This window comes from Xenopus tropicalis, chromosome 5 (genome assembly GCF_000004195.4).
Source record: "Xenopus tropicalis strain Nigerian chromosome 5, UCB_Xtro_10.0, whole genome shotgun sequence".
NCBI lineage: Eukaryota > Metazoa > Chordata > Amphibia > Anura > Pipidae > Xenopus > Xenopus tropicalis.
Window position 1 is genome coordinate 45,499,135 of NC_030681.2, and position 19,950 is coordinate 45,519,084.

The window sequence follows — 19,950 nt, forward strand, 5'->3', positions numbered from 1 at the left end:
GAAAAGTAAAACACTTTCACTTTTGAAAAGTAAACACTTTGCATTTTCTGACCAAAGTCTACCCTAGGTGCACAGTGACAGGAGGGTTGTATTTATTTCTGTCCCTACACCCAGGACACATGTGGTGGGATCTGCTCCTCTCTCTGAATTGATCTAGCACCTTTCCTTCAACAGCCAAGATTGTTTCCCAAGATTTTTACAGATCTAGGTAACTAATGTATTTTTTTTTTTTTTTTTTTAGAACATAAAAGATGTTCTGGACAGAATTGGGGAACAGATTGCATTTATTCATGAGAGACAGCCAGATGTGATTTTGGAAGCCACAGGCCCTGAGGTAATACAGATAGGAGACTCACTGACTCAAGTGAACGCTGAATGGGACCGGATCAACAGATTATATAGTGATCGCAAGAGGTAAAAGTGATGCACCTGTGTGTAGAATGTACTATGGAGACTATCAGTACATGTAGCCTTCTTCTCTGTAATATAATGTATAGTGTTATGTTTTTGTGTACTTTCTACACTTTCTACTTTTGTGTACCAGTTCTACTTTTTCACTGTTATGTGCAGGGTCTGTATTTCTATATAGGCACCCGAGGGCCTGTGCCTGAGGGTGGCAGCTTTTGGGGGGTGGCCCTCGGGTGGCTTTGGTAATAAGATTTAAAAATAATAAAAATAAAAAATACTCCCAGCCTCTGCCAAAAGAGCTGGGGGAGGTGAGGGGTTCACTTCTACTGATTTGACATCACGTGCCGCTAGAAGTGACGTGTTTAGAAGGGATCCATGGGCCCATGTTAAGCATGCAAACAACCAAAGTAAGAAACCTATATATAATAGCATGTATAATGGTGATCTATTTGCACATTCTTATGAGGGGAAAAAATAGAACTTACATCTGACATATATCTAATATAGGGCACTTTTTAGAGCAGCAAAAAAAGCCAATTAAAGGCACTTAAATACTACACTGAATTCCCTTCTGATTTATCCAAAGCTTTGTTATGGATTAATGACTGCTTTAAGCCTAATGCAGATTCAAGTCACATGATTATCTAATTAAGGATTCAAGGCTTCCAGTACAATCAGGTCAGACAGGCCACAGATCGGAATATTACTGATAGATCAGAGAGGCTAAAATGCACAATGATGCAATATAGTCCATATAGTGTCCCCATGACCAATGATAGTTACTTGATGCATGGATCAATAGAATCGTCTGTATCACCCAATAGTTTTTGTTGGCACACACAGGACAGTGGTCCACCAACAACAATTGTGTTTTTTCGAGATACATAACTGAAAGGACACGTCAACCCCAATTTATTAAAACTTATTAGTGCTTTAAAAGTTATTTGTAAATGTAATTGCTGAACTCCTTGTTGTTACTTTTTAAACAATGTTGCAAGTGCCAGCAAGTCAGGTCTGTAATATCTGCTGCCTTGTGTTACATTATTTCAAACGCCAGAGCCAACAGGGCAGAGAATAGAAAGGACAGACACACACTGCTTTAAATAGCAATTATATATGCAAATAACTCAAAAGCCATTACAAATATGTAACAAATGTATATTGCAAAGCTGCTTAGAATTAAGTTTTCTTTTATTTGCACTTAAGCAACTGGAAAATTGTCTGCCTCATAATGATACCTAATGTAGTGTAAAAAAGATATTTAATTGTTAATTTGTTTACCACCATTGTTTTCCAGCCGCTTTGATCGGTCGCTTGAAGAATGGCGACAGTTCCATTGTGACCTTAATGACCTGACCCAGTGGGTCACCGAAGCAGAGAACTTGCTGTCAGAGGCTACCATGCCTAGCGGAATTTTAGATCTGGGAAAAGCGAAGCTGCATCAACGGGTAACAATATATATGATATATACTTATTTCTTCTGTGCTGTTTTTATTGCTGCTACACATACACAGATTTGCTATAGAGTATGATTTTCATTCAAATTGTATAATTGGTAATAATTGGCTAATCAACATTAGCCTTGCTAGCTGATTAATGACCCAGTTTGGTACAATGGTCATCCACAAACCCAGAATGGAACAATTTTCTGCACTTCTATTCCGAGTGGGCCATGGGCAGAGTCAGTGCAGAGGTCAAGGCAGAAAGTTTGCTGAATATATGCTAGTTTGAAAGTTAAACTGCTTTTTCATGGCAGGAGCTTGAGGAAGCTGTGAGCAGCTATCAGCTAAGTTTTACCATTCTCAACCAAAGTGGGGAAGGAATTGTACAACATCTTTCTCCCGCCGATGGAGAATTCCTGCAGGACAAACTTGCAGGGCTGAATAAGCGCTGGAATGTAATAAAGGCAGAAGTGTTGGACCGACAGAACAGGTATGTAAAAATGTATTCAATACAAAAAAACACATCATAACAAGTATAGCCCATGATATGTTTTTTTGTACTGAATAAATTAATTTTTTTACTTATTGGTTTTGAGTGTGCAAATACTTTTTGCTTTTTTGGATTTTTCTCCAGTGTTTTTGCACCTGCATTGTTTACTATAATAGAAGGTGTGCGCTCTTACATTTTGCGTTTTTATTGTGTCAAGGCTGAAAGCAGACAATACAGAATTGAATGATTTTAACAAAAATATGGATGAATTTCTCCTATGGTTGGAAAAAACAACAGTTGTGACACAAGGGATGCCTGTACTAGAAAATGAAGAAAGACTGCAAGAATTACAGGTAATCATTCAAATGCAAAATATGTACTTTAAATTTTTTTGGCAAAAACCTGAAATTTTGGTTAATGCAAAGAAATTCTTTACCCTAAGTATGAAAGCAGATACCCTTTACACAGTTTATATGGTACATTATATAACACCCTTTTTGACAATGAGCTCATTCAGTTGTGCTGATGCAGAGAAGGTGCTTAATCTTTAGCTGAAATTTAAAAAAAAAAGTGTTTTTTTTAATTTATACAGGTATAACTCCACAGATTCAAAAGAATCATGATCATAAGAACTATTTCCCAAATCATGTTAGGCTCAAAGTGGAACTTGAAGTCCCTCTGCTTTCCAGAGTATTTGTGAACCACCCACTATGAAATGCAGAGGGTCCCAGGTCCCACCACTTCACAAAAAGGGCATTGGGAAGTTGGAAAAATCTTATTTTATTTTTTTTTGGAAGTTCAAATAGTGTTTATGCAGCTTTTTTACCTTAACCCAACTGAATAAGCTTATGTCAAAATGGGGGGTTTATTTTCCCTTTCGGCGTAATGTAAATAAAAAACTAAGTGCAAGACTTAATCAACAAGTTTTGTATACGTTTACATTTTATTTAAAAAAGGCAAACAAACCATTTCAAAACTGGTAATAGACAACAGTGTGTTCAGCAATTATGCCAAACTAGAGACACATAGTGGTAAGACTAAAATTTATTGGCTCAATCACTAGTAGGAAAGGTTAAATTAAATCAGTGTTGGCTGCAGTATTTTTTCTTTTCAATAGAAAAATAATCTGCAAATGTTCTAAATTTGCTGATCTCCAGGTAAGCAAATAGTTTGTCTCTATTGATCATGTGCGCATTTGATATATTATTGCAAGCAGTGGGTAATTCTAGTGTAGAAGGCTGTGCATTAATCTTGTTCTGCTTTGGAGAGAACTTCTGGCAAGTGAACAGTAGCTGATTCATATTCGCACTTAGCTTTGTGGAGATGCCATGTTGTTTCCTATTGTTCCACAACAGCAGTGGCTGTTATTCAGGACATTCCTGCTATAATGAAAAAAACAGAATACAGATGTTTACTTTCCTAATCGCATTCAAAGGGAAAAAATTGCATAAGGATTCCAAAAATCCTTTTGAGAAACATTCTTGACATTATGGTCCCTGTGAAGTGTGGTTTTGTTCTTCCCTAGAACACTCCACAGACAAGTGTTTGTATGTTTTCCCCTAACTACAGCACTCTTCTGCCCTCTTCAGGCTCTCACTTTAGAGATGGAAAAGCAAAGAGAAAGGCTAGACTGGCTCAATCACAGTGGGCCTGACATGATGGCTCGGGTGAATATCAGCCCACAGGAGAGAGAAATACTTAATTCCAGGCTGAGGACAATAAACATGAACTGGACACAGGTACAGTATAACATTATACAGGTTGTCTAACCGCCAGCTGCAGGCCTCAGTGGCCCTTACACAAGCCAGATTTAAGGATTTTCATGCTTAAATACAAATGAGTTAATCACATTAAGTATTTATGCCTGAGCTGCCTGTGCTCAAATAGAAAGGCACAGGTTTATATTATATGTAAGGTTTCAAATCACCGGCAACTTTTATTCTCTATGCTCATTTATGTCCATAGTGTCAAAAAAACATGCAAATAATTGGGAACTTATGTTATTCGGTTACATTTACCACCAATATATCTATTTAAAATTCTCTCCCACTCGAATACACTTTGGCGATTATGTAATAAAAGATACTGGATAATTATCTATAAGGACAAATCAGTAGGTAATATTTACTGGACACCGGTTTTAAAACAAGCATCTTATTTGTTGCTAAAATTACCCCAAGTACAATGAGACCCAAACAGCTCCCACCAACCCAATAAATAGTAACTCTGTATGGCATCTTACAGCAGCTCCTCTGGCATTCAACAGAATCCACAGATTTCCATTCTAGTCCTGCTTTTATTACATGACCTATGTCATGTCTGCAGCACTATTTCCCACTAATATCGCTTTATATGGCACACCAGTAGGTTTAAACTGGCTAAAAACTTTGTGCCTTCTTTAGATTTTGATCAGTCTTTCAATTTGCAATACATTATTATTAGTTATTGTTTATAAAAAATGACCAAGTCACATTTTGATATGTTGAGTAGCATTTGGAACACCTAAAGGACAGGGCAGGACTCGACCTGCCCTTCCTATGTGTGCCATACTATGGCCTTCCCTACTCTGCCTACCCTATGCTGCTTGTGTGTGCCATACTCTGCATACTCTATGCTGCCTGTGTGTGCCATGATCTGCCCTATGCTGCCTGTGTGTGCCATGCTCTGCCTTCCCTATGCTGCCTATGTATAAACACAGGCAGCATTGGTTAGGCAGTACATAAAGTGACACAATGCTGGCACTACTTCTACAGTCTGAGGTGTGAACAATTTGGGGGCTTACAGTCTAAACCTGTGTTGTGAACAATGCAGGGGGTGAACAATACAGGAACTAAAAGATGTGAACAATACATGTTTAAACAATACAGGAGTTTACAGCCAGAGCCCAGATTTCAAATGCATTTAAGGAGTGAGATGATCTTGCTTTATCAGTTTTATTGCTCTGCCACTTGCTTTTAATCTGTAAATGTTTGCCAAGCTGTCAGCTCTGATATGTTATTGGAAATATGCAAAGACTGTTTAAACTTTGATGCTTGCACACAGACACTCCGTTCTCAAGGGCAGGTGATGCTGATTTGATCACAAGGCTGCCAGTGAAATAAAGGTGTAATCCCCGGTGTTTTATGTCAAACTTAGGCAATGGTAGAATATAATAAATGAGTAAGGTGGTTTATACATATATAAAATAATACACCGTATATATATCATGACTTGGCAGCCATTGTCTCACTCACTGTAGGTTGGTCGCAAGCTCTTTTTCCAACTGGGTTTATAATCTCATTGCTAGAAATTGAGGATAGTCTAATATCATTAGGAGCTGAAAATTTTCTACATGTTCACCAGATTAGTAAACAGTAGCATCTCATTAGACATTTTCTTCAATTAGTCTACAGCTGGCCATTTACATACCAATAAAACTGTGTGAAACAAACAATGTTCAGTGTTTGCATGTTCGGTTTTATATGCCAGTACTCCATATCTGCTGTTGCATGCTTGCTCTTTGTGTCAGTTTTTTCTTCTTAATATTACAGGTGTCAAGAGAATTGCAGGAGAAAGAAAAGGACCTGCAGGAATGTTTGTATTATCCATCCTATGCAAAGCAGGCAACATTACCTAGTAAGAAATACCTTCTGTTTAACAATATTCCACCCATTTTAAATTTGATATTTACAAACATAGCATTTTTTTTTTTTTTTTTTTAAACATTGGCATTACTTTTTAGCACTCAAGTACCCCCAGCATATTAATATGTATTATGTTCCATTATTTTCCCAAATAGCAAATGTTAATGATGTAGTTAATTCTGCATGCTACTTTTATTTACCTTTTGCCTTGGTAGTACTTCAGCAAACTTGAAATCCCACCCTATACACAGCAGGATGAGGAAAGGTGGTCTTAAAACCTTAATGGAGCTGTGCTCTATAGTGAGAAATGACAACACAGTACAGTAGATAACAGAAACCTTATTTGTACTGGAATCTCCAACCTCTATTTTCCAATGTAAAATATATGGTTATAAAGCAGAACTTATTATTTATAATAATATTTTCAGCTGATCACTGACTGAAGATTTTGTTTACAAGGCTTGAGAATCTATAGGTTTGACATCTGTGCTCTAGATTTCTTGTTGGCAAAGGCTGGCAGTTGTTAAGCCTCATCTGGTGGCCTAGGCTGAACATTTCTGACAACAAAGTTCCTTTTAACAAGCCTGAGTGTAATACTGATGCTTTTGTTACTGTTGTCACAGGCTATGCTGCAGTCCATCAAGTGCAACAAGTGGTATTGGTATCTTCTGCCTCGGAAGTCCCAAGCCTGGTAGCACATGGTTTTGAGCTGCCTGCGCCTTCTGATTTGGACAAGACTGTTACTGAACTAGGGGATTGGCTTGCACTGATTGACCAAATGCTTAAGTCCAACATAGTTACTGTGGGAGATGCTGAAGAAATCAACACTACAATCGCTCGCATGAAGGTAATAGCATGGATACACAGAGTATTAGCTGCAATCAGTGTTATTTATATGTTGGCTACAAGACATGCAACTGAAAGGCACAGTTTGCACGTGTCTGAAAGGCACAGTTTGACTGTTTTTTGCTTTGTGCCTTATAGTCATGATTATTTTGTTGGAATCCTTCCTTTTTGTGCTTTTTGGAGTGCCATCCAGAGCACTTCCTGACTTTAGTCTTTGCACATGGGGTGCCTGTCCTATGACAATTAAAGCTGGCCAAACATGCACGGATATAATTGTAAGAAACTACGTTTGTATGATTTTCGGACCGCGTGTGGGCTCTGAATTATCATCCCGATAATTTTCTTACCATGGTGATTGGTTGTTTAGTCAATCGGACAGGTTAGAATATTTTGGTCAGATAATGATAAAATCTGTGTATGTATTGTGTATTTGACAATATCCTTGGGTGAACTACAATGCATTTTTAAAATGTTACTTTTGTACAGTTGGTGTCTGCTAATTATTTTATGTTCCTTAACATTCCAATTGAAATTGTGGGATAGTTTTAGATTTCCCAAAGCAGGCAGTAAGTTGCTTACCTCAAAGCAAGGGACCAATATGAGATGTCAAAATTGACCATATTTGAGCGGTAAATCTGCTCTGTGATCTCTGTGTTCATCATTACCTAAAATATTCTCTTGTTTCCAATTCTTACAGATAACTAATGAAGACTTGGAACAGCGTCACCCACAGCTTGAGTCTGTTCTGACATTAGCCCAAAATGTGAAAAACAAGACCTCCAATTTGGATGTGAGAACCACTATTACAGAAAAATGTAAGTGGTGTAAAATTAAAACAGCCCTGTGGGAATAGTAAACATACCCAGTGTGATATTCCACCTAGGGAGCCAATGTTCTAATTTAATTCTTGGTCTCTGTCCCCTGAGAGTTTGCAGTATCTTTGAGCTGCTATAAGCTACATCTCTCAGCACTGCCTGTAAGCCAACTTGTTGCAGCTGAGAATGAAAACAGCAGGAAATGGAGGATGTTTGGAAATAGGTTTCTTTTTAAAAAGACAATAGATGCACACACACTATGGCAGTTTGTGTTCTTAAATGGGCACTAACTATTCTGGTCAAATCCAGCTTCTGGCGCTGCTCCATGTGCCATTCGGGAAAAATCCATGGAAAGAAAGGTTTAAAAGCAAAAAAAAGTATATGCTATTTTACCTTGTATATATTTGTAATGGGTCTGTGTTCCTTTTTATTGCTGAGCAGAGTATTTGTTCAAGTACAACAAATGTTCTCATCAATGAGCAATTTTGTTCTATGTAAAGGACTAACTTGGATTATAATGTGTATGGCAGATTACCAGATATGTAAGCCATTCAGGCCTGTGGCTTCATTGAAAATTGGGCAATTGCTGGTAGATGCAGATTGCTTTCAACACCTGTGACAATTTATCATTTCAGGACTATGCACCAGAGGTGCGCACTCACCCAAAGCATCAAATTAAAAGTGTTAGAAACAACAACAACAAATAAAGGATGTTTTATGCATTTTATTCTCGTAAATTACTGCCTTGACTTTGTAATATGTGTCTGCTCCCAAATCATTGGAACAAGTACAGGTATAGGATCCAGTATCCAGAACTCCATTTTAATTATATAACTCACATTTTCAAAAATTTCCTTTTTCTCTGTAATAATAAAACAGCACCTTGTACTTGATCCTAACTGAGATTAAAAAAACCCCAATAGGATTGTTTTGCTTCCAATAAAGATCCATTTCATGTTTACATGGGCATTCTGGATAACAGGCCTTATAACTCTACCTCAAAATTGAGCTAAAATAAGTCAATTGGCATTAATGGCTGCCTACGTATGTAGAAAATAATATTTTTAATAAATAGTATGGCTCATGTTGTAAAGGAATTTTTTATTTTTGGATGTTGTTGAAACAAGATGTAACCATTAACTGTAAACAAAAAATGTTCACATTGCTCTGTAATATATGAGCAGAGGACTGTCTACTTTCTTTCCCCACCCACATTATAATTTCCAACTAAGCATCTTTTCCTCACTGAAGGATGTGGGAACTGTGCCCCGGTTAGGAAGAAAATTCCACTTGAGGTTGGAGTGCTCTACCTGGACAATGAACCGTAATAGGTGCTGGGTGCTCAAACAGTGTATAATCTGCCTGCCACTGGTTATATCATATAGAAGAAACAAGGTTCACTGTAGCACTCCAGACTTCAGTTAATTGCTCATAAACGTGCTTTATTGGCTCCAATAGACAGAACAATTTGGGCCACGCTGGTTAGGAAGAAGAGGCTTGATGTAAAAAAGTTCTTGATGTGGTCAGAGTTAATTAAGGTGAAAGTGCTTTATCAGTTCCCGTACGCCATCCGATGAAAGAAACGCATTTCACTAAGCTCAGACAGCAGTAGCCAGGTTTAAGAGATTGACTTTTTGTTCAAGTTACATGAAATCTTGCAGTGCAGTGAGAATGGCAATCCCCAACTACTGATTCTCTCTACTTTTATATTATGCTCCCTGGGTATTCTCCCCAGTAATATTTTTGTTGTCTGCTCGAATTCTGTTATAGGAACCATTGTTCTATTATTCGCACAGCCCTCTATACTAAATCTTTAATCAGAATACAACAAATTCTGTCTGGTCTCTGCAGTCTCTGAAAGGTGGATATTTTAGAGAATAAGATTTTAAGCGTATTTCAGAGTGTAAGAGTAAGAGCTTTGGCTTCAGATAAAACTGGACAAGTGGGCGGCAGATGACATTGGGGGGCAGGGTGATAAAATTGTATGGCTGATAGTGATGGCAGGGTGTATTGGTGATGTATGGGGTGGGGTCATGATGTGTGGGTGTGCTTGTGTCATACGGGGGTGAGGCTGTGACATCAGATGCGGGTAATGTCCAGATTCATGTTTGGGTTTGAAATGCTGAAACCTGAACAGACGGTCTTAACTGAACTGTTTGTTTCAAATCTGGAGAGGTAGCAGAATTTCCTGTAAATGTGGTTTAAAGATGTTTAAGAGATTTTTAATACTCTTTTCAAAGTTTGGGGCAGGGAAAAATGCCAACAATAGGGGGCACAGTTACCAAGTTGAGATTTTACCAATCTCTTTTGAGCTGGAGAAGTTGCTGAAGGGTCTGTAACACAATTAATAAATTGTACATTTGCAGGCAAGAACACTATGGGTATGGGATCCCTTATCCGGAAACCCGTTATCCAAAAAGTTCCAAATAACGGAAAGCCCATCTTTCATAGACTCCATTATATGCCAATAATTTACATCTTTAAAAATGATTTCCCTTTTTTCTGTAATAATAAAGCAGTACCTTGTACTTGATCCCAACTAAGATATAATTAATCCTTATATGAGGCAAAACCATCCTATTGGGTTTATTCAATATTTAAACAATTTTAGCAGACTTAAGTTATGAAGATCCAAATTACATAAACATCCCTTATTCAGAAAACCTCAGGTCCCGAGCATTCTGGATAACAGGTCCCATACCTGTACTATATTTAGATTTCAAGTTCCCCCTTCATTATTTAAAAAATCTTTGAGACCGTACCATTACTGTATATACTGTAAAATGCATGAATCTACATTTTTGCTGATCACGTTGAAGTACGAACACCAGGAGACATCTGCCTGTGATCAGTTATACTGTGAATTGGTTTGCCTTTGTTTAAAGCTATTGTTGTTTCCATTTATCTTTGTAAGAAAACAGAGTTTCATCAGAGAATCTTTTAAATGTTACAGCGGAAAAACTCAAGAGCCATTGGGACAACACACAACATGGAGTCGAGGTTCGCCGGCAGCAGTTGCAAGAGATGCTGAAAGACAGCACAAAATGGGACAAGCAGAGAGCAGAAATTCAGAATATCCTGGACCAGGCAGACTTCCGCCTTTATACCATTACTCAGACGTATAGGGATACACCTGTGAAACAGCTGGCTGAAACCAAGGTAAAGCCTCAGTGTGCATAAATATTCAGTTTGGTCTTGTCAGGTTTGTCATAATTTAAGGTCAAGTGTTGTAGTTGTCAGATGTTTTTCATTCTCATTGCATGTTTATTATAATTACTCTTTCAATTATAATATCAGTCTGCAATTATATAATACCTATTAAGTGCAATTATCTTAAAGCTAACTAGTTTATTTTAATAGTAATGGATCCTTATGCAGAAAGCTTCAAAAAACATGAAAACCATCTCCCATAGACTGTAATTTTTCTCTGTAAAACAGTAAATTGTATTTGATGGTACAGGTATAGGACCTGTCATCCAGTATATGCAGGACCTGGTGATTTCTGAATAAAGGGTCTTTATGTAATTTGGATCTCCATTCTTACTAACAGAAGCTTTTAAACATTATTTAAACCAATAGCATTGTTTTACCTCCAATAAGTAGTTATATATTAGGATTAAGTACAAAGGTACTGTTTTTATTATTACAGAGAAAAAAAATGAAATTTTTAAAAATCTGTATTATAATGATTTAAATGGAGTCTATGGGAGACGGCCTTCCTGTAATTTGCATAATGGTTTTCCGGATAATGGGTCCCATACCTGCATGAATCTATATTAGTGGAAAAATAATCCTATTGGGTTTATTTAATTGTGTAAATGTTTTTTTTTTATTAGACTTAAAATATGGATATCCAAATTACCTTATCTCGAAAACCACCGGTACCAAGCATTCCAGATAATACAGCCTATACCTCCTATCTCCTATATATGTTATACATTGGAAATGTAATTGACACTAATGGCCAGTAGAGGGAGTTCACATAACACAATATTGAATTCTATTTAAGGAACAGCAGTTCCTTGACTTTCAGTTGTGTAGTTTAGCATTTGCAGCTGCTTATAGATGTGGCTATATGCTTCAACAATGGGGTTTTTTTTTAATGGCTTGCATTCTGCATCAGTAATCCTTACTTTTATATTAAATGTCATAAAGTCTGCATGAAAGTGGAAAATGTAGCCCCAGCCATGTTGATATTGCAAAGAAAAGGTTCGGACAAACTGGGGAATTTATATAAAGACCGTTTTTAAGGGAGGTTTGCCCTTTATCCGTGGAACAAGTGATTTTGTGTTTTGAAAATATAACAAAAATTTGAAAGCACTTTGCCGAACTTTTCTGTGTGCAAAATAATTAGTACAATAGTAATTTTCTTCTTAAATCCTGTTGAATCGCTATGTGTTGTAAACACGTCTCTGAACCTTCTTTGTCATACAGGCACTAGTGCAAGATCTGCATAAGGGGGAGATTGTTATGGACGCTTTCAATGAGTTATCCAACAAGCTGCTTCGGGATTATGGCACTGATGACACCCGAAAAGTAAAGGAAACTAGTGATAACTTATACATGACGTGGGTTAACATGAATAAGAGGTGAGGAAATAGTAATTATATATGTATATTTATTTTATAATTTTTGGGTTTTTTTTTCTGATCATAAAATATCTGGACAGTCTTTCTGGATTGGTGTTGGTCTATCTGGGCATTAACTCCAGGATACCAATGCCTAGGGACATCTGCTGAGTAAGGAAAGGCAGCGGCTGCACCTCCTTCCCAATTTTCTTGAGACCCAATTGTTATATTTATTAGCCAAAAGGGCAGACACCTGGTTTATATCAATATTATATCGATATTGATGTTGCCACTTTGCCTACTCGTTTGCCGTCCCGTGGCTACCACTTCATTTCTCTTTCTAGTTCAGCTAAACTTTTTTTTCTCTCTTAACTACCCAGAATATCTTAGTACTATTGTGGAATGGCCCAAAATAAGGGCACTGACTGAATGTGTTAAAATTCCACCACCAGACTTCTCTGACATTGAGCAAACACTGACATTTCTTTAGATTTTTCCGGACACATGATTACATTTTGCCTTGGTTTTCCCTTAGGTGCATTTTAATTTCCCATTTATCTGTGCCTTTGCACACAGTTTTTGCTGATTTATTTTGCTCATTTCCCTCCAGAAGATTCACATTTGATCTTTTGTTCAATAAATGGAAAACTTCAAAGTGATTTTCATATTAACAGGGAGAACTTAGGCTATATAAATATATATATATATATATATATATATATATATATACACAAGATGCACCACTTTAAAACCTTATTTATACTGCTATAAATGTATGTCTGACTTCATATTAAGCAGTATTTGGTTTGAGGTCAATTTCTGTTTATTTTTTATAGTCTCAGTAGACAACGCGTTTCTTGCCTATACTATAAATCCTCTTCTTACCAGTGTTATCTGTGCAAATATGTTTTCTAGAGGGTCTAACCCCAGTTATGGCAATGCAATGCCTCTGAGTATTTGAGCCTGTTTGAATAGGTGGGAAGTAAGAAAATCACTTAGCATGTCTGCAGTTGTTTGACAGATATTAATATTGGATGATGATAGGACACAATACCACACAATTTTGCTTTCCGGCATTTGGTCTGTTATCTCTTTTTATTACCTAAGGTCTTTTTAAAGGAGAAGGAAAGGTAAAAACTAAGTAAGCTTTATCATAAAGGTCTATGTAAATACACCCCTAAGCACTTACAGAAACGCTGCAGTTAGTCCTCTAGCAAAAGAAACACAGGATTTCTCGTCTCCTTTTTTGTAAACATGTTCTTCGGGTATGTGACTTCCTCTCTTAGAAGAATCGTTCATTCCCGGAGTCTGCACAGTTCGCTCCTCTCTCCCCTCTCCTGCTCCCCCCTCCAATAAGAATTCATAAAACTCACTCCCCCACCCTTAGGAATGTGTAATCTGAGCTATAATTGCTAAGCTGCATGCAGGAAGCTATGCAGACCAAGCTAAAATGGCAGCTGCAATATTAAGCAAACAGAGGACGTTTCTAGGGCTCTTTACTCAGGTATGGTAAAGCTTTCTGCAGAATAAATATAGTATTCTAGGTGGCACTAATGTGGTGAATCTCTTGGCAGTAAAATGCCAAAATGACTTTCCTTCTCCATTAAGGGAAGTTTACCCGTGATTGCTGTAAGTAGCTTAAATGTAATTTACTGGTCACTGCACACCCAAGGTGGATTTTGGTCATTGTGCATTTTCTGGATAAAATCCAGCCCATGCTTGCAGTGACATGCAGATACCATTTATGTCATGAGTGGTCAAGATGGCATTGGTGTTTTCTCTGCCTAAGGCAGCTTAGGCCAAAGGAGCACATGGAGCTTAGAATGATTGAATGGCAGCTGTGGGAATGTGACAGTTTGTACATGCTATTACTGTCACTTAAAGGGGGTGAAATTAGCGTATCTGGTCTTTATCTCTTTGGGGGAATATGGCCTTGCCATTTAGGTAAAACTGACTGCAAATCGGAGAGACTCTATTTGGTTTTTTATGCCTTCCTCTGGATCGCTAGCAGTTAGGCAGGTTTCATATAGGTATAAAAGGTTGAACTTGATGGAATTGTAATTGTTTACCCTAACTTACTATGTTACTATGTAAAACACAAGAACAGTGCTTGTCTTTTCATGGGTCATAGCTCCCAGCCCCAGGCTGCAAACACAACTGCCCTAATCGGCCTCTGCTTTGCCCTGTCTCTCTCATTGGGGTAGTTCTTTGCATTCCATGTGAAGAATAGGTAACTAGTAATTTTAACTCACTTGGCCATCTAGGGCAAGCATTTCAGATCATAGGAACATCTTTAGAATATAAAGCGGATGCGATTTAATTGCAACCAGTGCCTCCCAGCAACTTGCATTTTATTCACATGATTGCTAATCTTACTCTAGAGCCTAGTACATGTAGTAAAGGGTATACAAAGTGCTTCTTATCAGGATACCAGAAATGATAGGCCCCCTCACCTAGGATGGCAGCACTTATCTTCGAATTTTCTTATGTTTTTGCAATATTTTTTTAACTTTGCAGTTACCATACCATAAATAAATATACATATTCATTAACTAGCAAATTGTTAATGTTTTTTTTTTGCAGTTAATTAAGTTAAATAAGTGGCAGTTAGTGAGCAGGAAGATTATCATGTCTGACAGGGAGAACTTTCTATCAATTTATTCTTTTATTTTTTCAATAACACGCAATTAGAGCCGTGTTTTGATATGTAATTTGTGTCAATTCACTATTAATTATTTGGATTATTCCACCCACCACTGACTTCAACTGTCTTGGAAAATCAAAGCTGCTGCTTTTGAGAAGTAAAATTGCGTAAGTAATATGCACGGCTTATTTCAATTCTAAGGCACCATATTTGCTATTTTCATATGGAATGTTAATGAAGCAAAATTTGTATCTTCAAGGGAAGTCCTTTTTTTGTACTTATAGAACATATAAGAAAAGACCACTATTTTAAAGGGGTGCTTCCTCTTTAAGTTAACTTTTAGTATGTAATAGAATGTCCTTTTCCTAGCAACTTTACAATTGGTCTTCATTATTTATGTTTAATCAGTTTTATTATTATAAGTTTTTTAGAGTCATTGACTCCGGCAGATAAAAAAACGATTGCCCTCCAAGTCTACAATTTTATTTTATTACTTATCTTGCTGTTCAGTCCTTTGCCTGTTTATATACCAGTCTCTCATCACTCACATAACTGTCTGGTTGCTAAATAAGACCCTAGCAACCAGATAGCTGCTGAAAAACCAAGCTGGAGAGCTGTTGAACAAAAAGCGTAATAACTGAAAAACCACAAAGGCATGTTGCCTAATATCACTGTCTACATCCTACTTAAAGTTAATTTAAAGGTGACCCACCCCTTTAATAGCTTGAATATTGTGGTATAACATTTACACCAAATTGAAGTCTAGTTATATGATATGCCAATGCCAAGTGCTGTTTCTAAGGATATATTAAAATAATTTGGTTCATGTGCATTATAGAGGGTATCCTGTACCACCCCCCCCCCACACCCATTGTAATATATAAGGTTCATATATGGAGATCTATGTTCATATAAAGGCACTAGGACACAGACTAAGAAAAGCTTCTATGCAGCTTCATGGTTACTTTTATTATCCTCTTATTTTATAACAGGGGGTGCAGTATTTATTTCTTTAATTATAAGTGATGATCACTGGTAATCTTCATCTGTAATAAGTTGCAGTACGGCTTCCTTTATGGTAAAGATATGTTGCTCTTACCTGTGGCAGGAAACGCTCATTATTTCATGGGAAATTATATTTCAGACAACTCAGATCTGATTTAAACGATTGGCCTGTAAAGGTTTTATTTAATATCTTCGTCCTAAGTAGTTTTTTTAGTGGCTAGTTTATATCTAGATATTGAGCTGTTATGTTTCTCTGTATACAGGATCTGCAGTCCTTGATTATCACATTTTGCTGGACTATGGTACCTACATCCTGTAACGGCTGTTTGAAGATGCCTTTTACATTCCAGAAGCTTATTGCTATTAGAATAGATATCTATATGCTTGTGCAGGAGTGTGCCTTTTGGTTCTTGTAATATGATTTACAGCATTGGAGATAATACAGTATCATGTTCATCTAGGCAGAAATATTAGCTGATATCCTTCTCATCCAGGAGCCATTGCCACCTCTGCCCCGTCCCCAGTAATGTGATGACAGGTCATCTTGATAACAGGGCTCAGCACTTCTACATAAAAAATCTCTTTCTGTCTCTTACAAAGACAGAGCTGTTTATAAGCAAATATGTGTATGTGCCCTGTGTGTGCACTGACAGGCAGGTGCTCTGAGTGCACACACAGTGTGTTTGTAAAGATAGCGTGGTGGCGAAAAGATCACATAAAACGTACAGCGTAACTCTAACTGAAAAGTGCCTTAATTTCCCCTGTACCTGTGCTGCAATGCTGCCCATCATGTTTGGTGAGATTTCCATGTGTCGCCTCAGACACAGCTATTTGCTGTAATGGTATGGGAGAACCTTTTGGGGGTTGACATAATGTGGTTGGGGAGGGGACCCTGTGCAGACCTGTGGTTAAAAACCCACGGCAGACCCATATGTTTGCGTCATAAAAAGTTTTTATACTGCCTCATGCTGTAAAATAAAGCTATCTTTGCAGCCAAATTTTGAGAGGCACAGAGGTTCCATAAGTGAAAATGGAAGCTGTTTTGGGGTTCCTTTAAAATAGTTGTCTCTGCAGTCCACAAGGTTTAGTTTCTAACCCACCAAATTGTCAGTTATGTGCCCAAGATGTTTTAAAGCCCTTGTCAAATCCTGCATTCAAAGTAATATAAATGGTTCTACTGTCTATTTTACTGTAAGCTAGTTTTTTAATTTTTCAAGATACCCTGGGCCTGCTAAAGGATACCAGTCCCACAGCATGGTTCTACCACCGCCATACTTTACTGAGTTATGGTGTTTTTTGAGTTTCAGATTTGAACCACACATGCACATTTCAACTAGGTTTCTTGTACTTTTTGGTACAATCACTGGACAGGCCTGTCTGGTTTTGAAACTTCTGAAAGCCCCCTATATGGGGTTGTGCTTCTTGATGAAGAAACAGGTAGGATAAAAGATATATTGAATGGTGCAGAATACAAGCAAATACTGTTTCACTCTGCCAAAAATCTGAAGCTTGAGTAAAAGTTAAGGTGGCCATACACGCACCGATAATATCGTACGAAACCTCGTTTCGTACGATATTCGGTGCGTGTATGGTATGTTGGCGAGTCGACCGATATCGCAGGAAGCTGCTGATATCGGACGACTCGCCGATCGGACCAGTTTGAAAATTTTGATCGGGCGCCATAGAAGGCGCCTGACCAAAATCTCCCTTCAGCACTGAATCGGCAGAAGGAGGTAGAAATCCTATTGTTTCTACCTGCTTACCTGCCGATTCAGCCCTGAATGGTGTGTGGCGGATCTGATGATGTTTCGTGTGACCGATGGTCGCACGAAACATCGTCAGATCGCCACGTGTATGGCCAGCTTTAATTCAGCAGGACTGATCCAAAACACAATGCTAAGGTAACACTGGAAAGGCCAGAGGACAAATGAGTAATGTCTTGGTTTGGTCAAAGCGTGATTTCAGTGCAACTGAGAGTTTAACTAAGGTTTAAAACTATCATCCAACAAAAACACACAAAAAAGAAAGTATGTGCCAATAACTATAATATATACATATATACAATCAATATGTGTGTGTGTGTGTATATAATATATATACTCAAAGACCATGCTACTCATTGTGAATGCCGTGTGCACTACCCTTTTCATATGGAAATAAGGTGTTTCTTATTATATATTCAGCACTGTTTTCACATTATGTCATTAAGCCGATGTTTCATTAGAGGTAGATGGGCCAGATCACTAATAACCATGTTTTTTTCCAGTATCTTGTTATTGTCTCAGATGGTCAACATTTATATTATATCCATATAATTGGTGTTACTATGGCTACACCACACTTCTGATTTAGAAGCAAGAACAGTTAATTGTCCCTCATTTCTTATAAACAGTGTTAAAAACAGTAGAGCCCATTCCCATGTCTTGCACAACACATAAATCTATCTTTGTTCTTTGTTAAGTATGGGTATAAGAGAAATATAATGGGAGGAAATAAAGTCACACCTTTTTTTTTAAAAATAATGATTAGGGTCCTTAGTGTTTCATAGAAAAAGGTGTCAATGGGCCAATTATTTTACTAAGGACATCAGCTGTGGAGGCACTGCTGTATATTGTATTGAAACTTATTTCTGTGTGCCTCCTGGGATGTAATATTTCTTGGCTTCCCTACCGGCACACAACTAAATGCTGTACTTGACTTTCCAACTGCAGCTACAATTAGAGCTAGCTAGCTACTTCTGAATATGTTTGATGATTTATGACTTTAGGGCAAGAAAAAAATGTCCATATAAGTAGTGGCACACTCTGGACAAAGGAATCTCTCCAGACTGGAGGGTATGTGACCTCATACCTAATATTATTCATTTGCACAAGATTTGTGTGTTAGTAAAGCTTCACATATAATATATTAACAGTATAAATGCCATGTTATGCTCTTTGAACCAAAGTAGACCAGTGAATTATTAAATATAAATACCTGACACTACAGAAGAGTAATTTTGGGTAATTTTCATTGTTCAGAAGCATATTCATATTGAGCTTCTACTTACTTGAATAGTTATGCTTTTTATGAATTTTTTTTTTTTAAGGATTTTGATAAAAAGAGCAACTCTATTAACCTACAGAAATAGTGAAGGATAGGGAGCATGCCGACTCCCTGTGCAAATTTTAGTTGCTGTACTTATGATTGAACAGCATGCAACTCAAGCACAATAGAACAACTTCAAAGCTTCCCTTGTGTATGCTCCTGTCTGCCTGCTATGCTGCCCATCAAGAAAAAAATATCTGTCAAAAGGAAAGTTAAAATGTTTAAGTATTGAGGTACTTTTTTGGTTACCCTGGGAAGCACTTTTGTGATCATTAACCATTAGGATGATGGCCCTTTCTGCCACTGTTCTTCTAAACTTGGAATCAAAGCTAAGTTGTTTGTACTTATTCCTTAGGGTTGGTGACCGACAGAGCACCCTAGAGAAAGAACTGTGGAATGTGCAAGCCTTGGTCAGAGAGCACGACAACTTCATGAAATGGATGCAGGAAGCTGAAACAACTGTAAATGTGCTGATGGATGCTTCTCAGCGTGAAGGGATTCAGCAGGACATGAACCGCCTGCGCCAACTGAAATCGCAACTCCAGGTAGGAACTATTATACAAAGATAAATTTGTTTTATAAGCCCTTACGTTTGTTCAGGGGTATTAAGGGTCTGTTCAGATATATTCCATTCATATGTTGAAAAACTCTGAATCCAGTTGCAGAATGAACTGCATGATCCACTATATGTATCTATAGCGCATTTCCAAATTGTTTGTGAGTTTGTGTGTAAGTTTCAATGCCTTTAATTCATAATGTTTGAGGCTGCTGGGACAGTAGTCTAACAAGCAAAAGGGAACTATGTTCTGCACTTTACTCATTTAAAATAATGTAATTTTTATTAATGTAGTACAGTTGTTTTGATTATTGGGTTGTCTTCAGAAAACTTTTTGGATGTTAACAATATTATTAATTTCATATGTTTATAAAGTGCTTATATATAGCACTTTTCACAGGGAGTTCATTATTAACATCCCGTCCTGCTCCATTTGAACTTGCACTCTAATTTCCTTATCACACAA

The 19,950-nt window shown here is 37.4% G+C and overlaps 1 protein-coding gene across 7 annotated transcripts in view; it reads left to right on the top strand.

Annotated features, from left to right (window-relative positions):
• The window catches only part of utrn (utrophin), a 372,003-nt gene that overhangs the window by 143,281 nt on the left and 208,772 nt on the right, over positions 1-19,950 (top strand). For all 7 annotated transcript variants that reach the window (XM_012963789.3, XM_004914663.4, XM_031901862.1 and 4 more), the window contains 11 exons: positions 242-414; positions 1,706-1,856; positions 2,165-2,340; positions 2,558-2,693; positions 3,930-4,079; positions 5,871-5,955; positions 6,587-6,810; positions 7,507-7,624; positions 10,578-10,783; positions 12,059-12,213; positions 19,284-19,473. In XM_012963789.3, coding sequence (XP_012819243.1) covers positions 242-414; positions 1,706-1,856; positions 2,165-2,340; positions 2,558-2,693; positions 3,930-4,079; positions 5,871-5,955; positions 6,587-6,810; positions 7,507-7,624; positions 10,578-10,783; positions 12,059-12,213; positions 19,284-19,473 — 1,764 coding nt within the window. The remainder of the gene's footprint in view (positions 1-241; positions 415-1,705; positions 1,857-2,164; positions 2,341-2,557; positions 2,694-3,929; positions 4,080-5,870; positions 5,956-6,586; positions 6,811-7,506; positions 7,625-10,577; positions 10,784-12,058; positions 12,214-19,283; positions 19,474-19,950) is intronic.